At 37.7% G+C, this 22,511-nt stretch overlaps 1 protein-coding gene across 2 annotated transcripts; it reads left to right on the top strand.

Annotated features, from left to right (window-relative positions):
- The first annotated feature begins 5,159 nt into the window (after positions 1–5,159).
- LOC147636965 (uncharacterized) lies at positions 5,160–11,931 on the top strand. 2 transcript variants are annotated; one of them, XM_086800552.1, is made up of 7 exons: positions 5,160–5,263; positions 5,524–6,087; positions 8,074–8,177; positions 8,833–8,973; positions 9,056–11,136; positions 11,250–11,506; positions 11,634–11,931. In XM_086800552.1, the coding sequence occupies exons 2-7, from the start codon at positions 5,684–5,686 to the stop codon at positions 11,671–11,673; spliced, it is 3,027 nt and encodes a 1,008-aa protein (XP_086656678.1). In that variant the 5' UTR covers positions 5,160–5,263; positions 5,524–5,683; the 3' UTR covers positions 11,674–11,931. The 2 variants fall into 2 exon arrangements, with proteins under 2 accessions (XP_086656678.1, XP_086656679.1); XM_086800553.1 differs by lacking the exon at positions 11,634–11,931 and having other exon boundaries at positions 11,287–11,493.
- Positions 11,932–22,511: the final 10,580 nt, after the last annotated feature.

The raw sequence follows: 22,511 nt of genomic DNA, 5'->3' as shown, positions 1-22,511 counted from the left end.
CACATCACATCTATTCATCCCTTCATTCACATCTATCTGATTCTCATCACACATCTCTTTACATCTATTTACCTCGCATCTCATCACCTCTATTCACATCACATCTATGCATCCCTTCATTCACATCTATCTGATTCACATCAGACATCTCATCACTTCTATTTACTTCACATCTCTTTTTCTTCCCCTGAATTATCTTTCTCGAAAAGGGGGTGATATTTCAATTACTAATTTACTGAATTTCATTCATTGAATATTCACTTAAATGATTTCTAAATTAATCACGAATTTCAATGAGGAATAAATTAATCATTTATTTGAATATTTTGACTTCAATAGATTTCCTGAATTTTCTCTTTACAAACCGAGTGAATATGAAACAATAGAATTTTCTCTCTCAGAGTATTTACTTATTCTTTATCAAATATTCATGGAAATTAAAGATAGAATTAAAGAGAATCTAATTTTGATATAAAAATTCTTTATGCATCTATTTATGCATAAAATCAATTTAATAGGAATAACACTTTTAAAATAAAAAGATTTCCAATATGTATCTTTCTATGCATAGAAATTGAATCTGATGAAAATGACACTTTTATAATAAAAATATTTCTATTATGCATCTTTCCATGCATAGAAATTGAATCTAATGAAAATAACACTTTTATAATAAAAATATTTCTATTATGCATCTTTCCATGCATAGAAATTGAATCTGATGAAAATGACACTTTTATAATAAAAATTTCCAATATGCATCTTTCTATGCATAGAAATGGAATCTAATGAAAATAACACTTTTATAATAGAAAAATATCCAATATGCATCTTTCTATGCATAGAAATTGAATCTAATGAAAATAACACTTTTATAATAGAAAAATATCCAATATGCATCTTTCTATGCATAGAAATTGAATCTAATGAAAATAACACTTTTATAATAAAAAATATCCAATATGCATCTTTCTATGCATAGAAATTTAATCTAATGAAAATAACACTTTTACAATAAAAGAAAATCTTTTTATACGTCTATTTATGCATAAAATAGGAATAACACTTTTAAAATAAAAAGAATTTCTTTTAGAATGCACAAACAATGGGGATTATTCTTTTTGAATAACATAAAGATAAAACTTATTTCCACAAAATTTAAGAAAACTTGGCCGTAACCTCCTTTGTATGGCTGACCATTTCTCAATTTTTACATTCTAAATTTACTTTAAAATTTATCCCAAGATGAAATAAAGCACTCTAATCTAATCAATTTTTCACTTCTAAAGAGTAATCAATAGGAAAAGTTTAACTCAATTTATTTGTTACTCATTTTAGGATAAAGAAAGGCTGAAATTCTTAATGAAGAGAAGGGGGAAGCCTTTTCATCAAGGCTTATAATCCATAATCACATTAAAAAGCAAAGAATTCAGAAAACCATAGATTAGAATTTAAAAAAAGTAGAATTAATAACTTACATGGAGTTTTGTGAGCTTTCCTTTGGCTTGAGGGATTAAGGGTTCTACTCTTGTTTGGATCAAGAGTGGCCAGCAATTCTTTGTAGAGGAATTAGTCAAAAACAAGTGAATTATCAAGTGAATTCAATGTTTTTGGCTCTAGGGAGGAGTAGAGTAACAGTGCATAAACACTATTAAGCTTTTACAAAGGGGGAGGCTTCCATTTGTAGGAAAAAGTGAGCCTCAAACCAAGCAAACTGATTCTAGAATTTTCCAGATCAGTTTGGTCAATTTTTGAGACCATTTTTGGGTCAATTCAGCTTACTTTTTGGAACTAGACTTGAATTAGGAGAGAGGAGAGATGAAATATCTCATTTTATTGATTTAAAATGAAAAGCAATGATGAGAATAAAAGCACCTCCTTCATGAGGGGGAATCCCCATTTTGAGGTGTCAAAAATTAGTTTTTTAACTATTTTCCTTGGTCCTTGGTCCACTCTTCATCTTATGTGAGTATTTACTCATTTTTGGGAGGTTTTTCTTTATTTCTTCAATTTATCTCCTCCCTACATTTGGATTAATCTAATTGGTCCCTCAGAACCGTAATCCAAAATTTTCAAAAAATCTGGACCCTTAGGCTAAGGCCTTTTGAGCAGATTATAATTTATTTCTAATGCACCTTAGGAAATTCTTTTTAAACTTCTGTTTCGGGGGAATTTAGTTTAATAAGAAAGGATATTTTTCCATCCAAAGATATCTAAAAACTGAGTTACCTCTCTCTAGAATATTTTCTCTCTCTAGGCCAAAACAGGTAGAAACTAGAAAAATTAGATGAAAATATTGCACTCATGATAGTTAAAAAAAGCCTAGGCTTGATTGATCGTTATGAAATCGACTATAATGTCCATTGTGAAAGAGATCAAGTACGACAAGTATTTGATGAGGTTATTAAATGTATCCCAAAGCATAAGCTTCTTTGAAAATAAATATGGTTGTGTTCTTCTTCAGAGACCATTGGTGCTAAATTGCTTTTGGTATTTTTCATTCATTCTTTCTGTCTATAAATATAAAAAATATCATGATTGTTGCTAATGTATAGTTTGATTATGTTTTATGTAGAGACATGTCATTAAATATCTTGAAGTTAACCTATGACAATAATAAATTGTTGGATACGATCTTCTTTAAGGAGATGCCACAATTGGGCTTTTTTGGATACCAGCGTAGCCCAAAATGGAAAGTTCTTAGGTTTGATGGGTGGGATGATATTAATCCTCGATATATTTATATAGTCTTAGACCCTTATAGGCTAGATGACAATCTCAAGCTCCTCTTAATCAAAGAGGCATTGGGATTACTAGATGGCTTTTACATTGTGGGAGTAGATGTAGGAGCTTAGAGGAAAAGCGCTTCATTTTTAGGAAAATATTGAAGTGCATTCCGTTAAGGAAGTTCATAAAGATAATGTAATAAGCTTTAAGATTATTGATGGATGACTCTTCTCTCTCTCTCTCTCTCTCTCTCTCTCTCTGTGTGTGTGTGTGTGTTTGATTGTCTGTCTCTCTATCTCATTTTCTCACACACACACGCACACACACACACACACACACACGAAATACACCAATAGTTATTCTTGCACTTTATTTTGTATTTGGTGTGAAATGTAGCTAGGACTGGGTGACAAAAATAGAGAGATCATAAGTTTGTTATTTTTTGGGCCTCTGTGTGTGATTGATATGCAAGCAATTTAACTCAAAGGTGATAAAAGCATAAATCATTACAGGTATAAACATTGGAGACAGGGTCTTTATTCCTAGGATTATATTTATACCTACTATGCTTCAATTGCCTTTTGACATGAGAAGGAGACAATTTCATGTAAGGTTAGCTTTTGGTATGTCAATAAATAAGTCCCAAGGACAAACATTGAGTGTATTGGGACTTTATGTAGCCACACAAGTATTTACACATGGACAATTGTACATTGCTATGTCACGTGTTAGACCATCTGCTGATGCAGTGAAAATGTGTGTAAAGCATATTGTGGAATACGAAAGCACCATAGAAGGTTCAAATGAAGTCTTCACAACCAATGTTGTCTACAAGGAGGTTTTGCAAATGGCATGCATAAGAATGTAAATGTAAATGACAGCTTACAAATGCTAGAGATTACATTTATACATATCTCTGTATCAATGAAGTAAGCATTTGAATGGAGAATGTTTACAAAGATGTGACATGTGCAATCTATGTTTGCTTCTGGCTTGCTTTTATATACAGTGCTGCCATTATTTTATTCCTTACTTGGCTCAAGCTACTGAACACACACATATATATATATAAAGGGAGACCTTAATGTCTTATGTAAATGATTAGTGTAGTGAGTGTTATATTTGATATTAGGGATATATTGCTTAGGATGGATGTGGCAAGGAGATCATTTTCATTTGTTTATGGTGATGGACAAGATATTGAAGGTAAATTTTTTTAACGGTTGCTATAATATACGTATCATTGTTTTCCAAAATCTATTTAATATTCATGGCTCAATTGACCCTCCATTTTTGGAAGGACAAGCAACAACATCTCTAATTATTGAACTATTAAAGAGCACCAATATTTTACGGTATATATAGAAACTTTCTTTTTATGTAGCTTTTTGTGTTTTATTTGATAAATTTATATTGTTATTGATACATTCTTTTTGCAATAGGGAATATCTTTATTTTTTAGAACCCAGATTATTGCTAGGTTTGTATGGTCGATACATTCTTTTTCCAACAGGGAATATCTTTATTTTTTAGAACCCAGATTATTGCCAGGTTTGTATGGTCGAGACACTTACAACGAGAGCTTTGGGCTCCTTGGAATTTACAATCTAAGATTGCGGATCAACTTCATGTATGTGTAATGTTTGTGGACTATGAAAAGCCTGATAAGTTAGATTTCCGGTGCATAGGCACTGGACAATACATAATTTTTCGATTTGCTATCTACAAGCCTGTTCAAACGCCATTCGCCTCAAATATTGATCTACTAAATGAGTTTTGTAAGGTTTTATCCTTATCCTTCTTTTTTTCTTCGAAAATTATATCTTCAATAGCTAATGTTTTTATCTTGAATATATTTTGCCAGATGGAGGTAAGGAGTATAGGCTTCCAAGGAGAGAGAATCTTGTTGCCCGAAGATTGTTTTAAAGCCGTGTTCAAGTGTGTTAAGATTGTCAACATTTTATTGGGTTGGAATGCTAGATGTATATTTATATGCCAAGCCATGAGGTCCATCATGGGCTTCAAATATATAAGGCTTATCTCTGCTCACCCTCCAAGGACATGCGTTTTTTCTTGCCCGTCAGGGGGACGAGTCATGCCACTAGTGCCTATCAGAGACAGGTCATCCCACTAGTAACTGTATAAATGTATGGAACCTATGTAAACTGAGATGTAAAGTCTGGTTAGCTTTGTTAAGTGAGTTTATTGATATAAATAGATTTTTAAAAATTCATTTATTATATATTTAAAACAGACGTTTGCTCAAGGTCTTTAGTTATATCATCAACGGTCACGGTCACAGTAGTCTTTCAAATTTTTCGAAAAGCAAAGCTGGGAGCTTGGCGGCTTCTCTCCTCCACTTTCTATGATTGTCTGCGCTTTCAATTGGGATTATAATGGGACTTGTCTCGTCTAACGGCATTCGACTGTCTGTCTCTCTCTCTCTCTCTCTCTCTCGTTTTCGTCTCCTTTGCAATTACAACTGGTGTTTAAGATTTCCAATCAAGACTGGACTTGCCAATTTGGAACCATATAGGTTTGCATTCCTGCATTACAATTAGGGTTTTCGATTAAGCCTGGGTTCCGATTAATAGCAATAGGATTTACAGAGTCGGTCGGCGTTTCGCTTGAATTACTGCATTACGAAATACCGAGGTTGTGATAGGGTTTGAATCATCGCAATTGTTAGGGTCTGGAACTCTTGCATTCAGGTTTTTGCATTTAATTGAACAGACATCGGTTGAATTGAATACTTTTGGCTGTGCGATGAACTTAACGAGTAGATTCTATTTGCAGATATTGAACGAAATCGAGTTGCTGGATTAGGGGAAAGCTGTCACGGAGTTAACAGGGTTTACAGGAATCAGGATTTTCTACAATAAGGGTCTTCTGCAATTAAGGTTTGGTTGAATCAGGGCGTCCTGTAGCGCCTCAGGGTAAGGACCGCCATAGCCAGATGGGGTATCAGCTACCAGGGATTGGAAACGTTGCATTCCCGAGTTTCATCACGCTAGGGAAGCAGCAAACAACAGAGTCCATACGGCCAAGGAAAGAGAAAGATCGAGAAGGGCATGCTTCATCTTACTCGTCTACTTCTGCTGCTGCTGCTGCTGGTGCAGGTGCCGCAGCGAGGCCCTGCAAGGGGAGGTTATTGGAGAGAGGGTTTCTGCAGAGGTGGAGGCAGGAGCTGCGGCCTCTGCTCAACTCCCTCCGCTTCGTGGAGTCGAGCAACAGGGAGAGTTGTCCGGACGGGGACTTCGGCGCCAGCATCGGTCCCCTCCAAATCTCGCGCCAGTATCACCACGACGCCTGGAAACACACCCCCGCCATCGCCTCCGCCATGGCCTGGTCCCATTGCAGGTGCCTCTCCCACACAATTGTTATCGTCTATGAATTGTTGGGTCTGTTGTCTGAACCCTAAAGCTTCATGACTTTCAAAGGTTTGGTACAACAATTGTTGGGGTCTATTGTGGGATGCTGTAGGATAGCAATTGTATGGATCTGTCGTGGACTCTCCTGCTGAACCCTACACATAGCTTCATGACTTTCACATGTTTAGTTAGTATAGCATTTGTTGGGGTCTATTTTTCATGCTTCATTCACAGTTTTAGGATAGCAATGGTATGGGTCTGTTGTCGGTTCTACATGCTTCTCTCGCTGACCTTAACAGTCTAAGTAAAGGAACTGTTGGGTTTGTCGTTGACTTTGTTTTTGCTGAACCCTAAATGCTCATGAGCTTCACAGTTTTGTCGAAGAAAACAATCATCTACGTTTACCCTATCATCTTCTGTTCCTACCCATCATAGAGCATCAGAAATGTATGCAATTATGTGTGGTTTATGCAGGGGATTCCACAGATTTAGTAACCAAATTGTTGGGCGCATCATATTTTCTCCAATTTGAGCTCTCCTCTTTATTCATTGTTGCTTCTGGCCTTGAAAAGGTGGCAGAAACATGTGCGATTCAGTATGCTTTTTCTACTCAACACTAAAGCTTCATTTTACAGTTCTGGAAATAAAAAATTTGGGGTGCAATGAGCTATCCTACCTTAAACCTCCTCTACTAGGTCTGGAAGGGGAGAGAAATTCTTGGGTCTTTTGTGGGTGCATTACCCTCTATCTTGATCTCTTCTGAATAATTATTGCTTACAGCCCTGAAATGGGGCAAAATGTTCTCTCTCTCTCTCTCTCTCTCTCTCTTTGCTGCCTTGTTTTAACCTCATGTTTGGGCTTCAACAGACTCCCTCTACTTCATGGATTTCACGATCTTAACACAGATATGGTTGTGTTTCTGATGGATGCATTGATCTCTCTCGATATTTTGCTTATTCGTTTTTCTTTTCGACCTTGAAAAGGGACAGATATTTGTGCAATTTGAGCCTTTCTCTGTCATGGGCTATCTTGTTGAACCATATAGCTTCATGCACTTCACATTTTAGCACAAAAGTTGTTGGGTTTTATGCACATTTTAGCTCCTGCATTATGTGTGATAAGATACATGCATTTCCCATAGATCACATGCCATGTGCTCAACATCCGTCAAGATTCAAAATCAGTGAACTTGGTATCAACAACTTTTCCTATTTTGGCAGCACTTCTATGAATACATTATTAGACTTCTGGCCAAGACCATTGTTATTCTTGAATTTCTGCATAATCAGCGTACACAAGTGACTATGATACACATCAGTTGAGAGAGAGAGAGACGATGATGATGATGATGATGATGATGATGATGTGAGGATGAGTCTTTTAATGTCATAGCCAACCCAACAGGCCACATGCGATCATTGTTATCAAAACATCCCAACAGAATGAAAAAGAAACCCCATATTTTTTTTGAAAATGGTAAAAAAAGAAAATGAAAACAGGTCCCATTGTCATGTCTTCATGCATGACATGGGGTTGGTTGCATGCCAAGGCATGAGCAAGATCTAGTTTTAATTAGTGCACAAGGCTGTGCACGGAAAGAAAGAGTTGGTTGAAAGATTACCACAATGGCAACAGCACATCTACAATTGACAGGGCGACACTCCTGATCCTTTGTTGACATCCAGGTAGAACCTGTTTGCCTACTGCCAAGCTTAATGTGGTGTAGCAATCTAACTTTTCAACCAATGCTTTCCATCATTGTCAGATAGGGTTGGCTGGCAAGTTTGGATACGAGCATCTCAATGGCTGTTCTTGGGCTAAAATATGAAAACAGCTTTGGGACCTTGTCAACACCAAGTTTTAACAGCTATGCATATATTATGATGATGATGGGGGTGTGTGTGTGTGTGTGAGAGAGAGAGAGAGAGAGAGAGAGAGAGAGAGAGAGAGATTTATCGGTTTCTGATAATTACAGGGACTTAAACCATGCTGAGAATACTGTGATTGCTTACTGGCTCAAATACTGCCCTGAAGCTGTGGAGAGGCACAATTTTGAGACTCTGGCGAAGATTCATAATGGTATGCAAAAGATCTTGAAATCTATGTGTGTTGGGCTCTTTGTAACAGCGGACTACCTTGACTAGCCTGTTTTGTATAACTTCATATGGATATTGAAAATTGACTGAACAGGCGCCTTTCTTTCAAGCCCATTTTGGAACCAGAATAAATTACAGACTTTTGGATACATGATGAATTCTCACAAGCTCCAATCATCATGTAAACAACTCATAATCTTGCAGCTATCTTCATAGGAAACATCATACAAACTGGGCAATATCTAGAAAGCATACGCATTCCCTCTTGTTGGTGGGCACCCCTCTTGTTGCCAGAAAGCCTTGAAATTCGGCTTCATATTAATTTTTTCAGCATGTTGTAAAGATGGCAAGGCGCTATGTAGTTAGATCTACTTCATAAAATTATTTCTCCAAACAGAAAAAGGAAAAATCATACCAAGCAGTTGTTTCCTGCTGTTGAGAGTGCAGCCCATCTAACACATTAAAGTGTATTGCCCTCGTTCTATAATGTTTACCATTACCTAACCTCAGATTATTGTTACCCTGGTCCGACAAAGCTTGGCTCACTGTTACCCAAGCCAGTTGGATGGGAATCTGGTTGTGCATGCTCAGTGCTTCTAGTGTTTATACTGTCGTTCACAAGTTTTTGTATGCAACAGGTGGGCCCCAAGGCCCCCAGAGACAGAAAACAGAGTATTACTGGAGTAAAGTCAGCCAACATCTAAAGCAGCAGGAGGCAACAGTAAAAGGAAGGATGAAGGAAAATGTGTCATGTGGTTTCTCCCTCAATCAGAAGAATGGTGAGGTCATAAATTCACATTATCTTGCATATCAATCACTGCTGTTGGTGTGTGCTTAGCTACTGTTGTTGGTGTATTACAGCAAAGCAGGTGGGTCCAAGCAAGATGTATGAAAGATCTCCATCTGTGCTGTCACCCATCAGCACCAACACAATGCCTTTTTACAAAGCTGAGAGGCATGGCTATGTCAAGAGTCCTGCAAGCTGTGCCACTGCACCATATTTCAAGCAGCAGATTCCTTTCATTCAAACTCTAATGCCAAAAGTGTTCCGATGCTCCCCACCGGCAGGTGGAAAGGCTCAAAAGAAGCAATCACCAACAAAGCTTTTCAGGAGAGAGATAAAGCATGGCTCCACAAAGGTTGATCAGGTCATCAGTTGCAGATCGACAAACGCAAGGCTCAAACAAACCAGCTGCTTTCAATCAAATGCACCCTTAGAGTGTGTCTCCTTGAGTCGTTCTCTTAACTTGGGTTATTGGAAGCTGCCATGGTCATACAGAAGAGAAAGAGCTGTTGTGGTCATACAGGCATTTTGGCGAATGCGATGCGTGCAAGATCGGTACATGAGAATGCGAACTGCTGCAGTACTGATACAAAGGAGATGGAGAAGGAAAATTTATGTGCTTTCAAGTAAACAGCAAATCCAGCTGAGAAAAACCCAGGAAGACAGAGGTGCAGTAACTCCTTATTCAAGATCAAAGTGTACTTCAGGAGGTGCAGGAAAACAAGGAGACAACACCAGGCCTGTTGGGTCCCCATGTGAACTGCTTTACAGAGGTGACATTTCCCCAAACCAAGAGGATGCACTGCTGACAGAGCTGGTTAGCTTGTTGAAATGGGATACAGAAAATGCCAGTGTGGAGTCATGCCATAGTTTTCGATTTCCTCATTCAGAAGAGATCAACGAAGCATGCACCCCAAAGATGAAGTCAGAGTTGAGACGGCATCCTGCAGGCTCACCACATTTGTCTAAAGAGAGAAGAGCAAAAGAGCCAAGATGTACAGCCCTCCCCTGTGTTGAAAGGACACCCCTTGTGATTAAGGAGGCCCTCCTATCACCACTCATGGAAAAGGAGATCATTGCTGAGCTTGCAAAGCTTTTCCCACCCTATATGGAGGCGAAATCTCATGAAGATGTACCTGCAGCACATTCTCTTTCATGTCATGAAGGCCCACTTTCTGAGTCATCAAAGGCAACCAAGAACACTGAGGTGAGCATCACTGATGAGCAGAGTGGAAAGGATGGAATCATTCGGAGGCTCACATTCAGCTCCACAACAGATGAAGGGAAGCATTGGGGGGATAATAATGAGAAACATGCAGTTGCCATGAATTTGAGCTTCTTGGAACAGCATGGGAAAGCATGCGTCATGCACAGTTCTCCTTTTAGCACCTCAGAAGATAACTGTGTTACTGGCAGCAATTTTTTCTGTAGTGAGGCCGAAAGCGACAAAGAGGAGCTAAGTCACTTTGACATTCCCTTGTTGGCAGATCACTCACCAGTCCTGTCGTCCAAAACTGGCAGGCAGAGAAACCAGAACCCTTGCAACAGGAAGGTAGAGAAGGCTTTGGTGTCGTCTTTGAGTGAGTGGCAGTGCTCAGCATCATTCAAAGAGGAAGATCAAGATCAAGCATCCAGAAAAGGCTTGAAGGTTGATGTGGGCATGGATGTCCGGTCCTTGGTGGCATGTCAAACACTCTGTACATCTAAAGAGTTCTTTTTGTGCTCACTCACAAGTGCCTCCAACATTCAACATAAGCCGACCTTGCAACAAGCAAGATCTGTGGACAAACCAGCTGAAGAGGATGATCGTGCACTGAGTCAATCCTTGGATCTTTTGCATCCTGATTGCTTGTTGGAGACCTCTGATGTAAGAAACTCTACAGTCTATGCCAAGGCATTCTTTCAATGCATGAATTTTTCACTAGACAAGTTCGAGCAGGGTGGAGATGTAGCAGATGAGCTGGATGTAAAGTGGAAAACCAAGTGCCATTTCAGTAGGAGAGAATCTGGCAGCTTTGTTGTCACTACAAGCTATACAGGCCTTGCCTCTCTGCAACATTTGTGCATGCTTTGGGACAAGCATAGTGTTGATCTGCTCACTCGCTCTCTAAAATACAAGAGCCTTCAAGTAATGAATTGGGATTGCCAAGCGCATCCGGTAAGAAATGAATTTTTCCTCAAGTCACTCTCAGCAACCTCAGTTTCTAGAAAGTATCCATCATAGAGTTTTGCATTGAATGTGTAAGTGCATTTCACTTGGCTTGACGGCAGGCTCTGCAAGCAACTGATGTACCTGGTGTGGACATAGATTCGGAAATCCAACATCTGGAGAGATTGTCCAAATTCAAGGATGGCAGGAAAGATAAAGAGCTAGTGCTGCACCAGCGAGACATCATCTACACCAACATTGCAGCTTACTGTGACATGGAAGAAAGGCATCATTTGTATGACAAGTGGGGGATCGAAAATCTCTCGACTGGCCGACTGAAGAAGATTATCTACGAGCTACTTTGGATTGATCCTTCAAGGTCTTATTCCCTTAAATCTTATGTGTGTTTCAAAACCTCATTGCAAAAGCACTCTTTAAAGCATGCATGGTTCTACAGAAAGCATCAAATTCTTTCTCTGATGCATTTACATGCCTCTGCATTGCAGATATCAAGAAAGTGCAGAGCTCGTGATTCAATACTTGTAGCCTCTTTATATCTTGGTTTGGGATCCCCCAGGTCCTTGGAGCCCTACCTTGTCTCTATTCTTTTTCATAAGTGGGTACACAATCTCATTGTACAAGTCTAATCATCTAATTGAATTGATGGTCTCGTATGGGCATGTGCTCATCAGATGTGCTCATGGGCATGGTGTTCTCTTTGACACCTTTGCCGCGAATTTTTTGGCTATATTAGCATGTAGGCACCAACAAAATAGAAGAGCTTTAAATGCAAAGGTAATAAAATCCCCCACCCCCCCCCCCCTCTCTCTCTCTCTCTCTGTGCATTGGATTGTGTGGTCATTGTGGGCATAAATAATCATTGGGGCAGATGTGTGAATGTGAATGTGCGTGTCTGCAACGTCAAAGGAAAAGCATACTGTGGGCATAAGCATTGGGGCAGATGGGTATTAAGGATTTTCTTCAAACCAGAGTCAAAATCAGAACTAAAAAACCAAATTACAAGAGACGGCAAAATCTCTCACCTGCAACATTCTGTAGTAGACTCACCTGTCATTGATGTGCATGAAAAAATGTCAGGCAAGCCAACCCACAGATAATATGTTTGTGATTTTCCATCACAAAGCCTCTAAAATAAACCAACCATATTGTATCTCTAATCAGGGCTAAACGCAAGCTACATCCATCTCCCCAGCCCAAACAGATGAAGGTTTGACAGGAGAGACAAACCCATCCGTGAGAAACAAGCAGGGAAGATCTCTTTAATCCCCTTCTTATGGCTTTTTGTTTACCTCAATTTAGTCCATCCCATGTTTCATGTACATCTGCAGTCACAGTCCTTCAGCCTTGTAGGTCCACATAGAACCTTGATAGCTCAACTTGATTTGATAGACCCTTGGTGAAAGGCCCTTAGCGCCCATGCCCATAAAAAGGGTAGGGTAGTATTCCAATAGAAACAATCAAAATAAAGCTCACTTTGATAAGAGGGGTCCTAGTGTTTCACTTTTTTATGAGGACATTTTATATTGTGTAAAGAATCCCCTCTCATGTTACAACTTTACCAAAAGAAAAGTTGCATGGATATGCTATGGGTAGGCAAGAAAATGGTTGTGTAACCAACCTCATTGAGGGTGGGAGGGTAAAGAGACTATTCTTCTTAGATGCAACCCTCGCTACTCAGTATTTCAATCTACATTTGACATGACGACGAAAACATCTCTACCCAGCCTAAGTTTGAGTATAGTCTTCCAACAATGCGTTGGTGATGAAAACATCTGAATCTAGCCTAAGTTTGAGAATAGTTTTCCAACAATGCATCAATATAGGACATAACCAATAAATAAAACAAAAAATCCCCTTATATTTACCCAATTCATCCCAAACATGGGGTTTTCACAAACCACCATACTTATGATACAAAAAAGATATAATAGAGATTCCTTTAATTTCTCTCTTTCAATCCAAGAGGAAAACTTTTTGCTTTTATCTAAATGTCTCACCACATTGCATTTCTTAACATTTAAACAAGGCATACTTTTTTATCAAGTTTTACCATGGTTATTACACCATCAATATAAAACAATGTTTTTTAGTACTTGACAAATGACTAAAGCATGAATCTCAGTATAATGACCTTAAAGTTGCTCTTGGAATGAGGTTGGTCCTGCGACAAAAAACCAATTCCACAAATTTCGGAAGAAAATGCACAGGACGCTACCCTAGGTCTAATGTTGCCCCCTCTAGATGGTGGCTCCTCTTTCCATCTTTTGTTGCCAAAAATAGACTCATGGAACCAATAATAGCTTGATCCATCCAAATTTGGGTCTTCTAAAATATATTAGTTCCTTCTTGTGCACTACCTTTACAATAAATAAATTGATCTTTTACCCATCAAAGATGTGCTAACCATAGAATATGAATTTCCATAACAAATACAATGCCTAGACAAAGTCGAAATATGACACTAATTAAATATAAAATTGACACATTGCCATAAATACTCTACATTGACACTCGCACACCACGGTCAAACTGCCATCCATTTTGCTCGACACCTCAATTGATACTTTCACAGTGCTCAACACCACCTATTACTTAGAAGCATTGATCCCATTAGTTAGAACAATTAATTGGACTCCTTAACAATTAATCCCAATATCATAGGCACAAACACATGATGCCAATAACACTAGCTCAGTATTTAACATAGTAAATACCAATAGCACCCACCTACATATATAACACTAGCCCATTAGTATTAATATGGTATCAGCCATGAAACTAACTACCACCATGGTACAATGGTATCTCAGATAATCTCAGGCAATCAACCATAGAGTTCAAATAATGAGATAGATTTTGAGTTCTTCATGAATATCTAATAGCTCTTTAGAACAAATAATGAGATAGACTTTGAGTTCTTCATGAATTATCAAATTCAGGTTCTGGGTTATTAATTTATTAATGTTGACTCGAAGTCGGCATTAATAAATTAACACCTTAGGATACACCTTAGTGACCAAGGAGCTCCTTCACGAGATCTTGCTCACGATACAATAGACGCTCGCCTTTGCGCTTCCTCTCCCAAGCCACGCATCTCCCCTCTCCCCTACTAGCGACCTCCTACCCTACACGTGACCCCGAGAGATAGAGAGACCCACACTTGTCCTTCCTACGCGCGAGCACGAGAAACTCTAGCGGTTCAAGCGGCCTCCTACCCTTCATGCGACCTGAGGTATAGAGAGACCCACCTTTGTCGTTCCTACAGGAAAACTCTCGAACCGAAGGCGGAGGAAAACTCTCAAACCCTTTTATTAAAAAAAAACTCCCCTAAGGTTTTCAAATGGCTTGTTTACTAAGGCTCCACATGATTGCAAACCTTCCCCTCACTAATTAATACAAAAATGAAATTGGGGACCCATCTTGCTAAGTATTAAATAACACATCCAATACTCATATACATGGATTATAGGTAATAACCACTACCAAACAAGTATTCCTCACGTCTTGATAATTGCAAGTGTGTAAAGAAATCTAGCAACATCTTCCTTGTAAGGAATGTTTTGCATTTTCAATAGTTTATAAAAAAAAATTTACACTTGAATATTTTACATTTACATGTGCACGAGGAAATAATAAAAAATGGATAAGTATTTTTTGGCAAATAAATGGCATATGGATTATTAGTGAAAAGGCTTCCGTGGAGTTAATTATTAATATGTTTGTAGAAAACATGTGGGTGAGGTGATACATCAAAGGTTTGTGAAATGATGGATCACACTCAATTTTCCTTTGCTGAGGTAATAGGTTGCCTCCTAAAACGATTGTTTGGAAAATGGGTGCCTCCTAAAACGATTGTTTGGAAAATGGGTGCCTCACCTTAATAACTACTGGTTGAAACTTTATAATTTCTAGTCAATCAAACTAAAATAGATAAAAACTAAGGAAGTGGCCCAATTTTTAAAATTTTGATACCTTTCATCTTTATTTTTTTTTTCTGAGAGAAAGAGAGGGAAGGAAAGAGATGAGATAAAAAAGACTCGCTATATTTTCCCAACAAAAACATTTTCGAGTGGCCTTTTTTGGCTGCATTGCATCCATCTATAATAAGTTATCCACTGTTTATAATTAATTTGCCATGCCCGTATTTTTATTATTACTGACCCTTTTTTCAAAACTATCTGCTTTTATACATGTTGTTGTGGACCTTAATTATTTCATTATTTTTTAAGATGCATGCTGTAATTTCTCATGTGAAGAGTATTTTATTTGGGCTAATAATAAGCATTGCTGCACAACACAATTATGAAAATGTGTGACACAACAATTTCATAAGTACTAGCTACTTTAAAATACATGTGCCAAAAAAAACACTTGAACTGACAATATTAATAAGCAGTTGATACAATAAAGAAGATGATGGGGGCAAAGATACTGAGATGGAAGACAAAGTAATGAAAATGTCCATGATGTAAAGCTCAATAGTTGTGGCAATCCCATTGTCATTGACGATGAGTAACACAATCATAAGAGAACTTTTCTAGATCATATCTGTATGTCTAGGAAAGAGCATACAAGTTTAAAAAAGCAATTGTGGATGGAGATGAGTTTGTGCCGCTGTTACCAGATGTTTGCAAATATGTGGGTCTCATTGAAGAAGAAGCTTGTTTCCTATAGATTTTGTTTTTGGCTTGTAGTGCATTGTGTTTCTCCCTTGTACTGGATTTGGCTTTCTGGAATCCTTGTAGTTAAATCCTGTGTTGTAATTTAATGTTCTCGAATAAACATGACGGTTTTACTCATACTTGTTGTTTACTTGACTTCTAATTGAATTTTCATATCTTTTTTAAAAAAAATTCCCAACATTCATTTTGTACACTTATAAATATTTTTCAATGTTATCTTCAGTAAGTTTATGACAAAGCTTTCAGACCATAATTTTTCTAAGGTTTGTTTTATTAAATTTGAATAAGCACCCTAAAAAAATTAATTAATGTGAAAGAGTGAATAAGCACCCTCAAAAAATAAGCTAATCCTTTGAAACATTGCTAAATAAATAAAGCATTTTATGTATTTAAAAATATAATTTCAAAGTAAAACAAGGGAAGGGTTTCTCAATAACATCCAAGCATGAGTGAAATCACAAGAGCCTAGGCAACGGCAAAGCACACAATCAATGGAGCGGGACCTTCTTGATATAGAGGGGTTAGCAGGGTTCTATCGACTGCCAAGTGTGAGGACATCACAGAAGAAGCTATGGTAAACTATGTATCCAAAACTGCCTTTGCATACATTCTCTTCATTCATTTCTCCTTGTTGAACTAGTTGTAGGCTTCCACAGATACATACTCTAAATCTTAGCAATTGTTTTCAAGCTAACAAGAGTTGCTCGGATGGTGGCTTCTCAAAGTTTTATCTCACTAGGTTCATCCACCTTTAAAACCAATGTTGCACACATGCATCCTCATAAGGTACAATTTTGGCCTCTACTTCCATAATCCTTAACCTTATGTGACTACCTCTCACCTTTGTCAAAGGTTTGTGTTATTGTGATATCCTTTCCCAATAGATGTAAGTAAGACCTCTTGTGTGGGCTGAACCTCTTGAGACACTTGGACTGCTCCTTTATTTTTAACTTCATTTGCTAGAGCATCGCCTCTCACCTCACACATGTAGGATCTCGACGTACAGCTTTGGGAGCCTCTCATGTTCCCCATTTACATTTGGGATCCTAGCGGATGGGATCAACTTTGGAGGTGGAGGAGCACCCCTCACTTCCATGGTCTACTCTTGAGGTGGGGGGACTTTCCCTCGCTTAATTCCTTGGTGCATGGAGGATCCTCTTCATTGACACATCTTACAGATCCTTGGGCTTGGGTCGTGCTCTACATCGACACATCTTTTGCCCATGTCTATCCTATAAAGTTTTTTTTCTAAGAAAAAGACGTACGATGCATTCACTTGACTAAATATTCTATGTAGTCTAACCTAAGCATCATTTGATGACTTTGAGTTAGCCACTTGGTGTGTTTAAGTGTGAGCTAAACCATGTATGATGTAAGACAGAGCCTTGGAGTCTAAATTCTCCCACTTGGTTGCTCCCTTAAGATCTTTGCCACTTGATTTTCTTGATATGACATTGACAATGCCCCATATATCTCGATCAATTAGTGCCATTTGTATCTTAGTGGACCATGGATGATGCATTGATCCATCAAATTTATCATGTTTATCAAAATAAGCACCCCTCCCATGGCTATATTGAAAAGAAGTAGGAAATATTGAATGGAAATCCTTTATAAATGAGGATTTTACAAAGAGTTGTGCACCAAGTACTATTACAACATGAGATCACCAAAAAGTACTATTACAAAGAACTGTGTACTAAGTACTATTACAACATGAGATCACGAGAAGTACCATCACCATATAAACATGAAAGAAATTCACTGAACCCCATTGTCTTGGCATATTGGTAGTAATTAGGCTTGGTGCTTTTATTCTATTTGCATATTCTTTTCCTTGGTTTAGTTAAAGTTTTTATGTTTCTTGAAGAGCATTTAACAACTTGTGGAGTTGGGCATTTCAAATATGCCTAAGGTCGACTCACTTCACATACAATAATTATACATGTGAAATTTGATGTTGGCATTACACTTAGCTCAATCATCCCTTGTTTATATCGTGTATGGCTTCTTAGAGCTAAAAAGTATATAATGAGGTGAGTTGCAAGGTTGAAATTTGGAGGATCAAATTGAGCTCACCATTGAAGTTTTTGAAGGTCCTAGGGATTTTCGCATAGCCTTGAAGCTCTTTGTGAGGACCATTGGATGAAGGCTAGAAATCAGCTCAAAAACCCCCAAAATTGGTGCAAATTGTCACTCCATTCTGCCTAGCTTTTTTGCTCTCCCTCCTCTCCCTGATAGCCTCGCGCCGTCGACAGTGACTCCTCACACCACATTAGTGGAGTCATTTCCCCCCACACAAAGTGGCTCAAGGTGGGTGGCTAAGCAAAGGCCAATGATGAATGATAACCAAACGAAGTAGGGTCTATGGAATATGGCGGAAAAGATGGAGCTAAGGCATCTGAATGGATCATGAAATGGAAGGGATGAAGATGCTACCACCATGCTCAGAACGACGAATGATGAGGATTATTGGAGTGCTAGCATTGTTGGCACCCCTATAACCATTAGCTTTGCCAATGCTACCTCCTAGTGGTGCAAAAGCATCTTAATCAAGTAGGAACCTTATTTTTCTAAGAAATCCTTATAGGGACTTGGAAATTCCACCTTATTTTTCTAAGAAATCCTTATAGGGACTTGGAAATTCCACCTTTGGTAGGTTGGAACTAGTTAAAATGTGGGCAACCATTAGTTTATGGTGGCTGGATTGAACCTTAGTCTTAGTCTAATGCATGTGCCAAAAACATCAATTTCAATTTATACAAGGTGTAGGGCACTTGTTTTGCGTAAACGTCTTACTACTTTCCACTTATTCAATACCCTGTGTGGTTTACCATTTCCCACCTTTCCAAATCCACTGTGGTTTTAGGACCCACAATACATTGGAAGAGACTTTTGAGAACCTTCTTTTGAAATGAGAGAAATGGTACTCGTACCTTTGTCAGGGTATTTTACATCATTTCGACTACCATCATGCTGTCATCTCCCATAGACTATATAAAATACCAATCCTTGAGATTGGTCATATACCTTGAAGCACCACTATATATAATCCATCTTGGATTGTAACTTTTGCTACCTCATTGCACACTTTTCCTACCTTGTTGTACACAAAGCACACTTCTTCACTACAAATATCTCTATTTGAGAAGTGTCATTGGATTCTTCCTTGGTCTTACAACTCTTGAAATCTACTTGCTTTTTTTGGCACTCTTTGGCTATATGCCTATTTTTGTTATACCCCTTTCCCCCTCCATTTTGTACTCATTTCTATCTCATCTAACCACATCCGTGAGTCCAGATGTGTATTAGAGGTGGGGGGATGTTAACCTCTTTCTGCATTCTCCACATGATAGTGCGCATACACATGCACCATAGGTTAGCATTATATGCTTCTCGACATGATGATGCATATGCACATGTATTTGCATATTACTTTGGTGCTCATGTTCTATATTTTCCATAGGATATTTGGGTAACATTGAGTTTCATGTATACCTTTTTGTGGACTTACCTATGCTCACCATGTGGCACTTGTACATATGGGATGGCCCTACATTTTACTATTTATAGAGAGAATGGTACTTGTGCATATGGGATGGCCATATATTTTACTATTTATAGAGAGCATGGGTGAGGGAGATCTCACTTCCCATCTAGACCAAGTTGTGGACTCCATCTTGTGTTCTTTCCCTCCCCTCTCACATCTTTGACGTTGAGGTATCTCCTTTTAGGGTTTTCTAAGGGTTGAGTGAGGTCTTCTTCTTGCTCCATGAGAGAACTAGGGTGTGTTGTTTTGGGCATGGCGTGCTCACTCTTGAGCACTCCCCATGTGTATGAGAGGCATGTGGTTTTGAGAGCTTGTGTGTCAGTTTGCCATTTTCTCATTGCCATGTACTTGTCATTTGCTTGAGCTTAGGCTTGTGAGTGAGAGCTGAGTATGGAGTGAGAGTGTGGTGAGTTGGTGTGAGAGTGAGTGTGTTGTGATGCTTTTCTCCATTTCCTTTTAGATTAGGTTCATTCCATTTATTTTTAGATTAGGTTCATTCCCCATTTCCTCTTCCCCTTATTCCCATTAGATTAGAATATTCATCTAGAATACAAGCGGATATCATTTCATTATTTATTCTTTATTCATTGTCCAAGGGTTTGGATGAGAGACGAGCTCTAACATTGATAGACGGAGCTAAACCCCAAATTAGTCTCTGACAATGGCACCAAATATATTGTCAAGCTTACAAGGTGATTAACAACTCTTGAAATACATAATCTCTTGATGAGAAGGAGGTTGACTAGTTCATGAGCTAGCTTAAGAGAGTCATTGTTGAGAAAAACTTTCAATGCACCCAAGGAAGCAGGCACACTAAAATTGTTTCTACACTTTGTATTAGGAAGTTCACCTAAAAATTTGGAAGTATATAATGTGGGTTCGAGGGGTCTTTCAATTCAAAAATATAAGGTAAGTTTATAAAAACACATTTACATAAGGGGTTTCTCTATTGATTTTTGCAAAAAGTTATTTGTATTTAAAAAGGGGTCATCTTTAAAAACATCACAGATAAGGGGTTTTTAATATGCCCTTATAGGCACTGCCTCTTAGTATCTAGTCATCCTTGAGGACTTGGTTCTTTTGCTCAAATGTGAGCGGCCCATTAATTATCTTGAATCATCCTCGCTATGATTTTGTAGGCTTTGATTTTAAATGCAATGATTTACGAGGCCCATTAATTATCTTGTAAGAGTCTCCCATGCCCAAATATTGTGCCTGATTCATGGCATCATAGCTGTGACCTCACAAATAGCTTTTTGTCTCTATCTTTGATCAACCCTCTATGAATTGTTTCATGTACTCAGTGTGATAATTTATTTTTTGTTCACTAATTACCTCCTTCACTGCTTAATATCTTGTAGTATCTGATAGTACTCTTCAAAATCCTTAGATTTCTTGTCAGCAATGTTTCCATTTCTCAATGAAATACCGCTGCTTTCAATGCTATAATCATTTCTCAATAGTGATCCCGTTGGAAGTGAAAATAGTATCGTTTGTAAGCACGAAATAGCCCCAGCATTTCTTAGACTTGTAGCTATAAAAACACCGCTATTTTCGTTGCTATACTCTCATTTTATTGTAATGTGACTGTTAAAAATAGGTATCCTATTCCTCGTGTTAATGATTTGTGAGATAAACTTTATGGTGTATGTACATTAAAAATAGGTATCCTATTCCTCGTGTTAATGATTTGTGAGATAAACTTTATGGTGTATGTACATTAAGCAAGATTAATTTAAAATATGGATATCATCAAGTTCATATACATACTTCTGAGGTTTATAAGCTTGTATTTTGCACTCAATCACTACAACACATCAGGGGAACAAAATCATTTTGAAGCAGCATTTTTGGAAGGGCAATGTTGGGGATTTTAACATTATTGACATCATTTTTTCATTGCGAGAAATGCTACTTAACAGTGAAAAAAAATGCTGAGTAGTGCAACATTTCTAATAGCAAAAACCACTGCTACATTGTAAAAAAACAAAATGCCACTCAGCAGCATGTCTTTGAAAAATACTTCTACTACTTTTGTTGTCCGCGCAAATGTATCATTTGAATGTCCTAAACTTGATACCTTAGGTTTTTTTATAGGTTTATGTCTAATGTATCATTTCTTCCTCTCCTACACTATTCTCCTCAAGCTCAAGCAAGGTATGTCTTCTCTTTTCCTTCATCTCCTCTGCAAACAAGCTTTCCATGAAAGCTTTCTTGTGAGTATTTCCCTTCTCTTTCTCTTCTTTTAAGTTTTTCTTTTCTTCTTTTTCCCTTCTCATCCTAACTATAGCTTCTACATAGAAACCTTAATAAAGAGCTTTGATGGGGAGAGCTCTCCATCAAAGGTCTTTATTGGGGTTTCTATGTAGAAGCTAAGGTTAGGGTTAAGCTTCAATGAGAAGGGAAAAAAAAGATTCAATAAGTTTTCTATGTTATGTAAAAGCTTTCATTAAGATTTCTAGAAAGATTAGGGTTTTGTATATGCTTTCTATTAGGATTGGATTACTAATACTTTTTTTTCTTTATTTGGTTTGATTATCCATAGGCCTCATGCATGAGACCTATACATTAGCCATATGCATAAGCCTCATGTATGTAGCTTATGCATAATGTTTATGCATGAGGCTTATGCATAAAGCTTATACATTAGGCTTATGCATTAGCCATATGCATAAGCTTTAAAAATTGGTAATTCTCAAGAGGTTTTAGTACTAATACCTTAAAAATTCATAAACTATTCAAAAATTACTTGTTATTTTTATGAGATGGAAGTTTTTCACCTTTAAATTTAAAAAACTTTTAAAATTGGTAATTCTCAAGAGGTTTTAGTACTAATACCTAAAAAATTCACAAAATATTAAAAAATTACTTGTTATTTTTATGAGATGGAATTTTTTCACCTTTAAATTCAAAAACTTTTTTCAAGCACATCAGTTTTGGAACTTGGAAGTTGTGTAGTTGGGACTTAGTTGGAACCATTGGGAAAGTTACAATACACAGGCTACCAATCATGTCATGTAATAAATGCATCCCCTTCGCTTAGGCGGCCCCATCACAGGCCTCAAATTAGAACTTCTTTTTTTAAAAGTATAAAGGTTTACCTAAAGCATTCAAGACCATATTAGGGAGTT

This window comes from Cibotium barometz, chromosome 7 (genome assembly GCF_041138505.1).
Source record: "Cibotium barometz isolate CiBa-2024 chromosome 7, ASM4113850v1, whole genome shotgun sequence".
In the NCBI taxonomy this organism is placed as follows: domain Eukaryota; kingdom Viridiplantae; phylum Streptophyta; class Polypodiopsida; order Cyatheales; family Cibotiaceae; genus Cibotium; species Cibotium barometz.
Note: the sequence above shows the minus strand (reverse complement) of the source record. Positions and strands in the feature narration are given on the sequence as shown.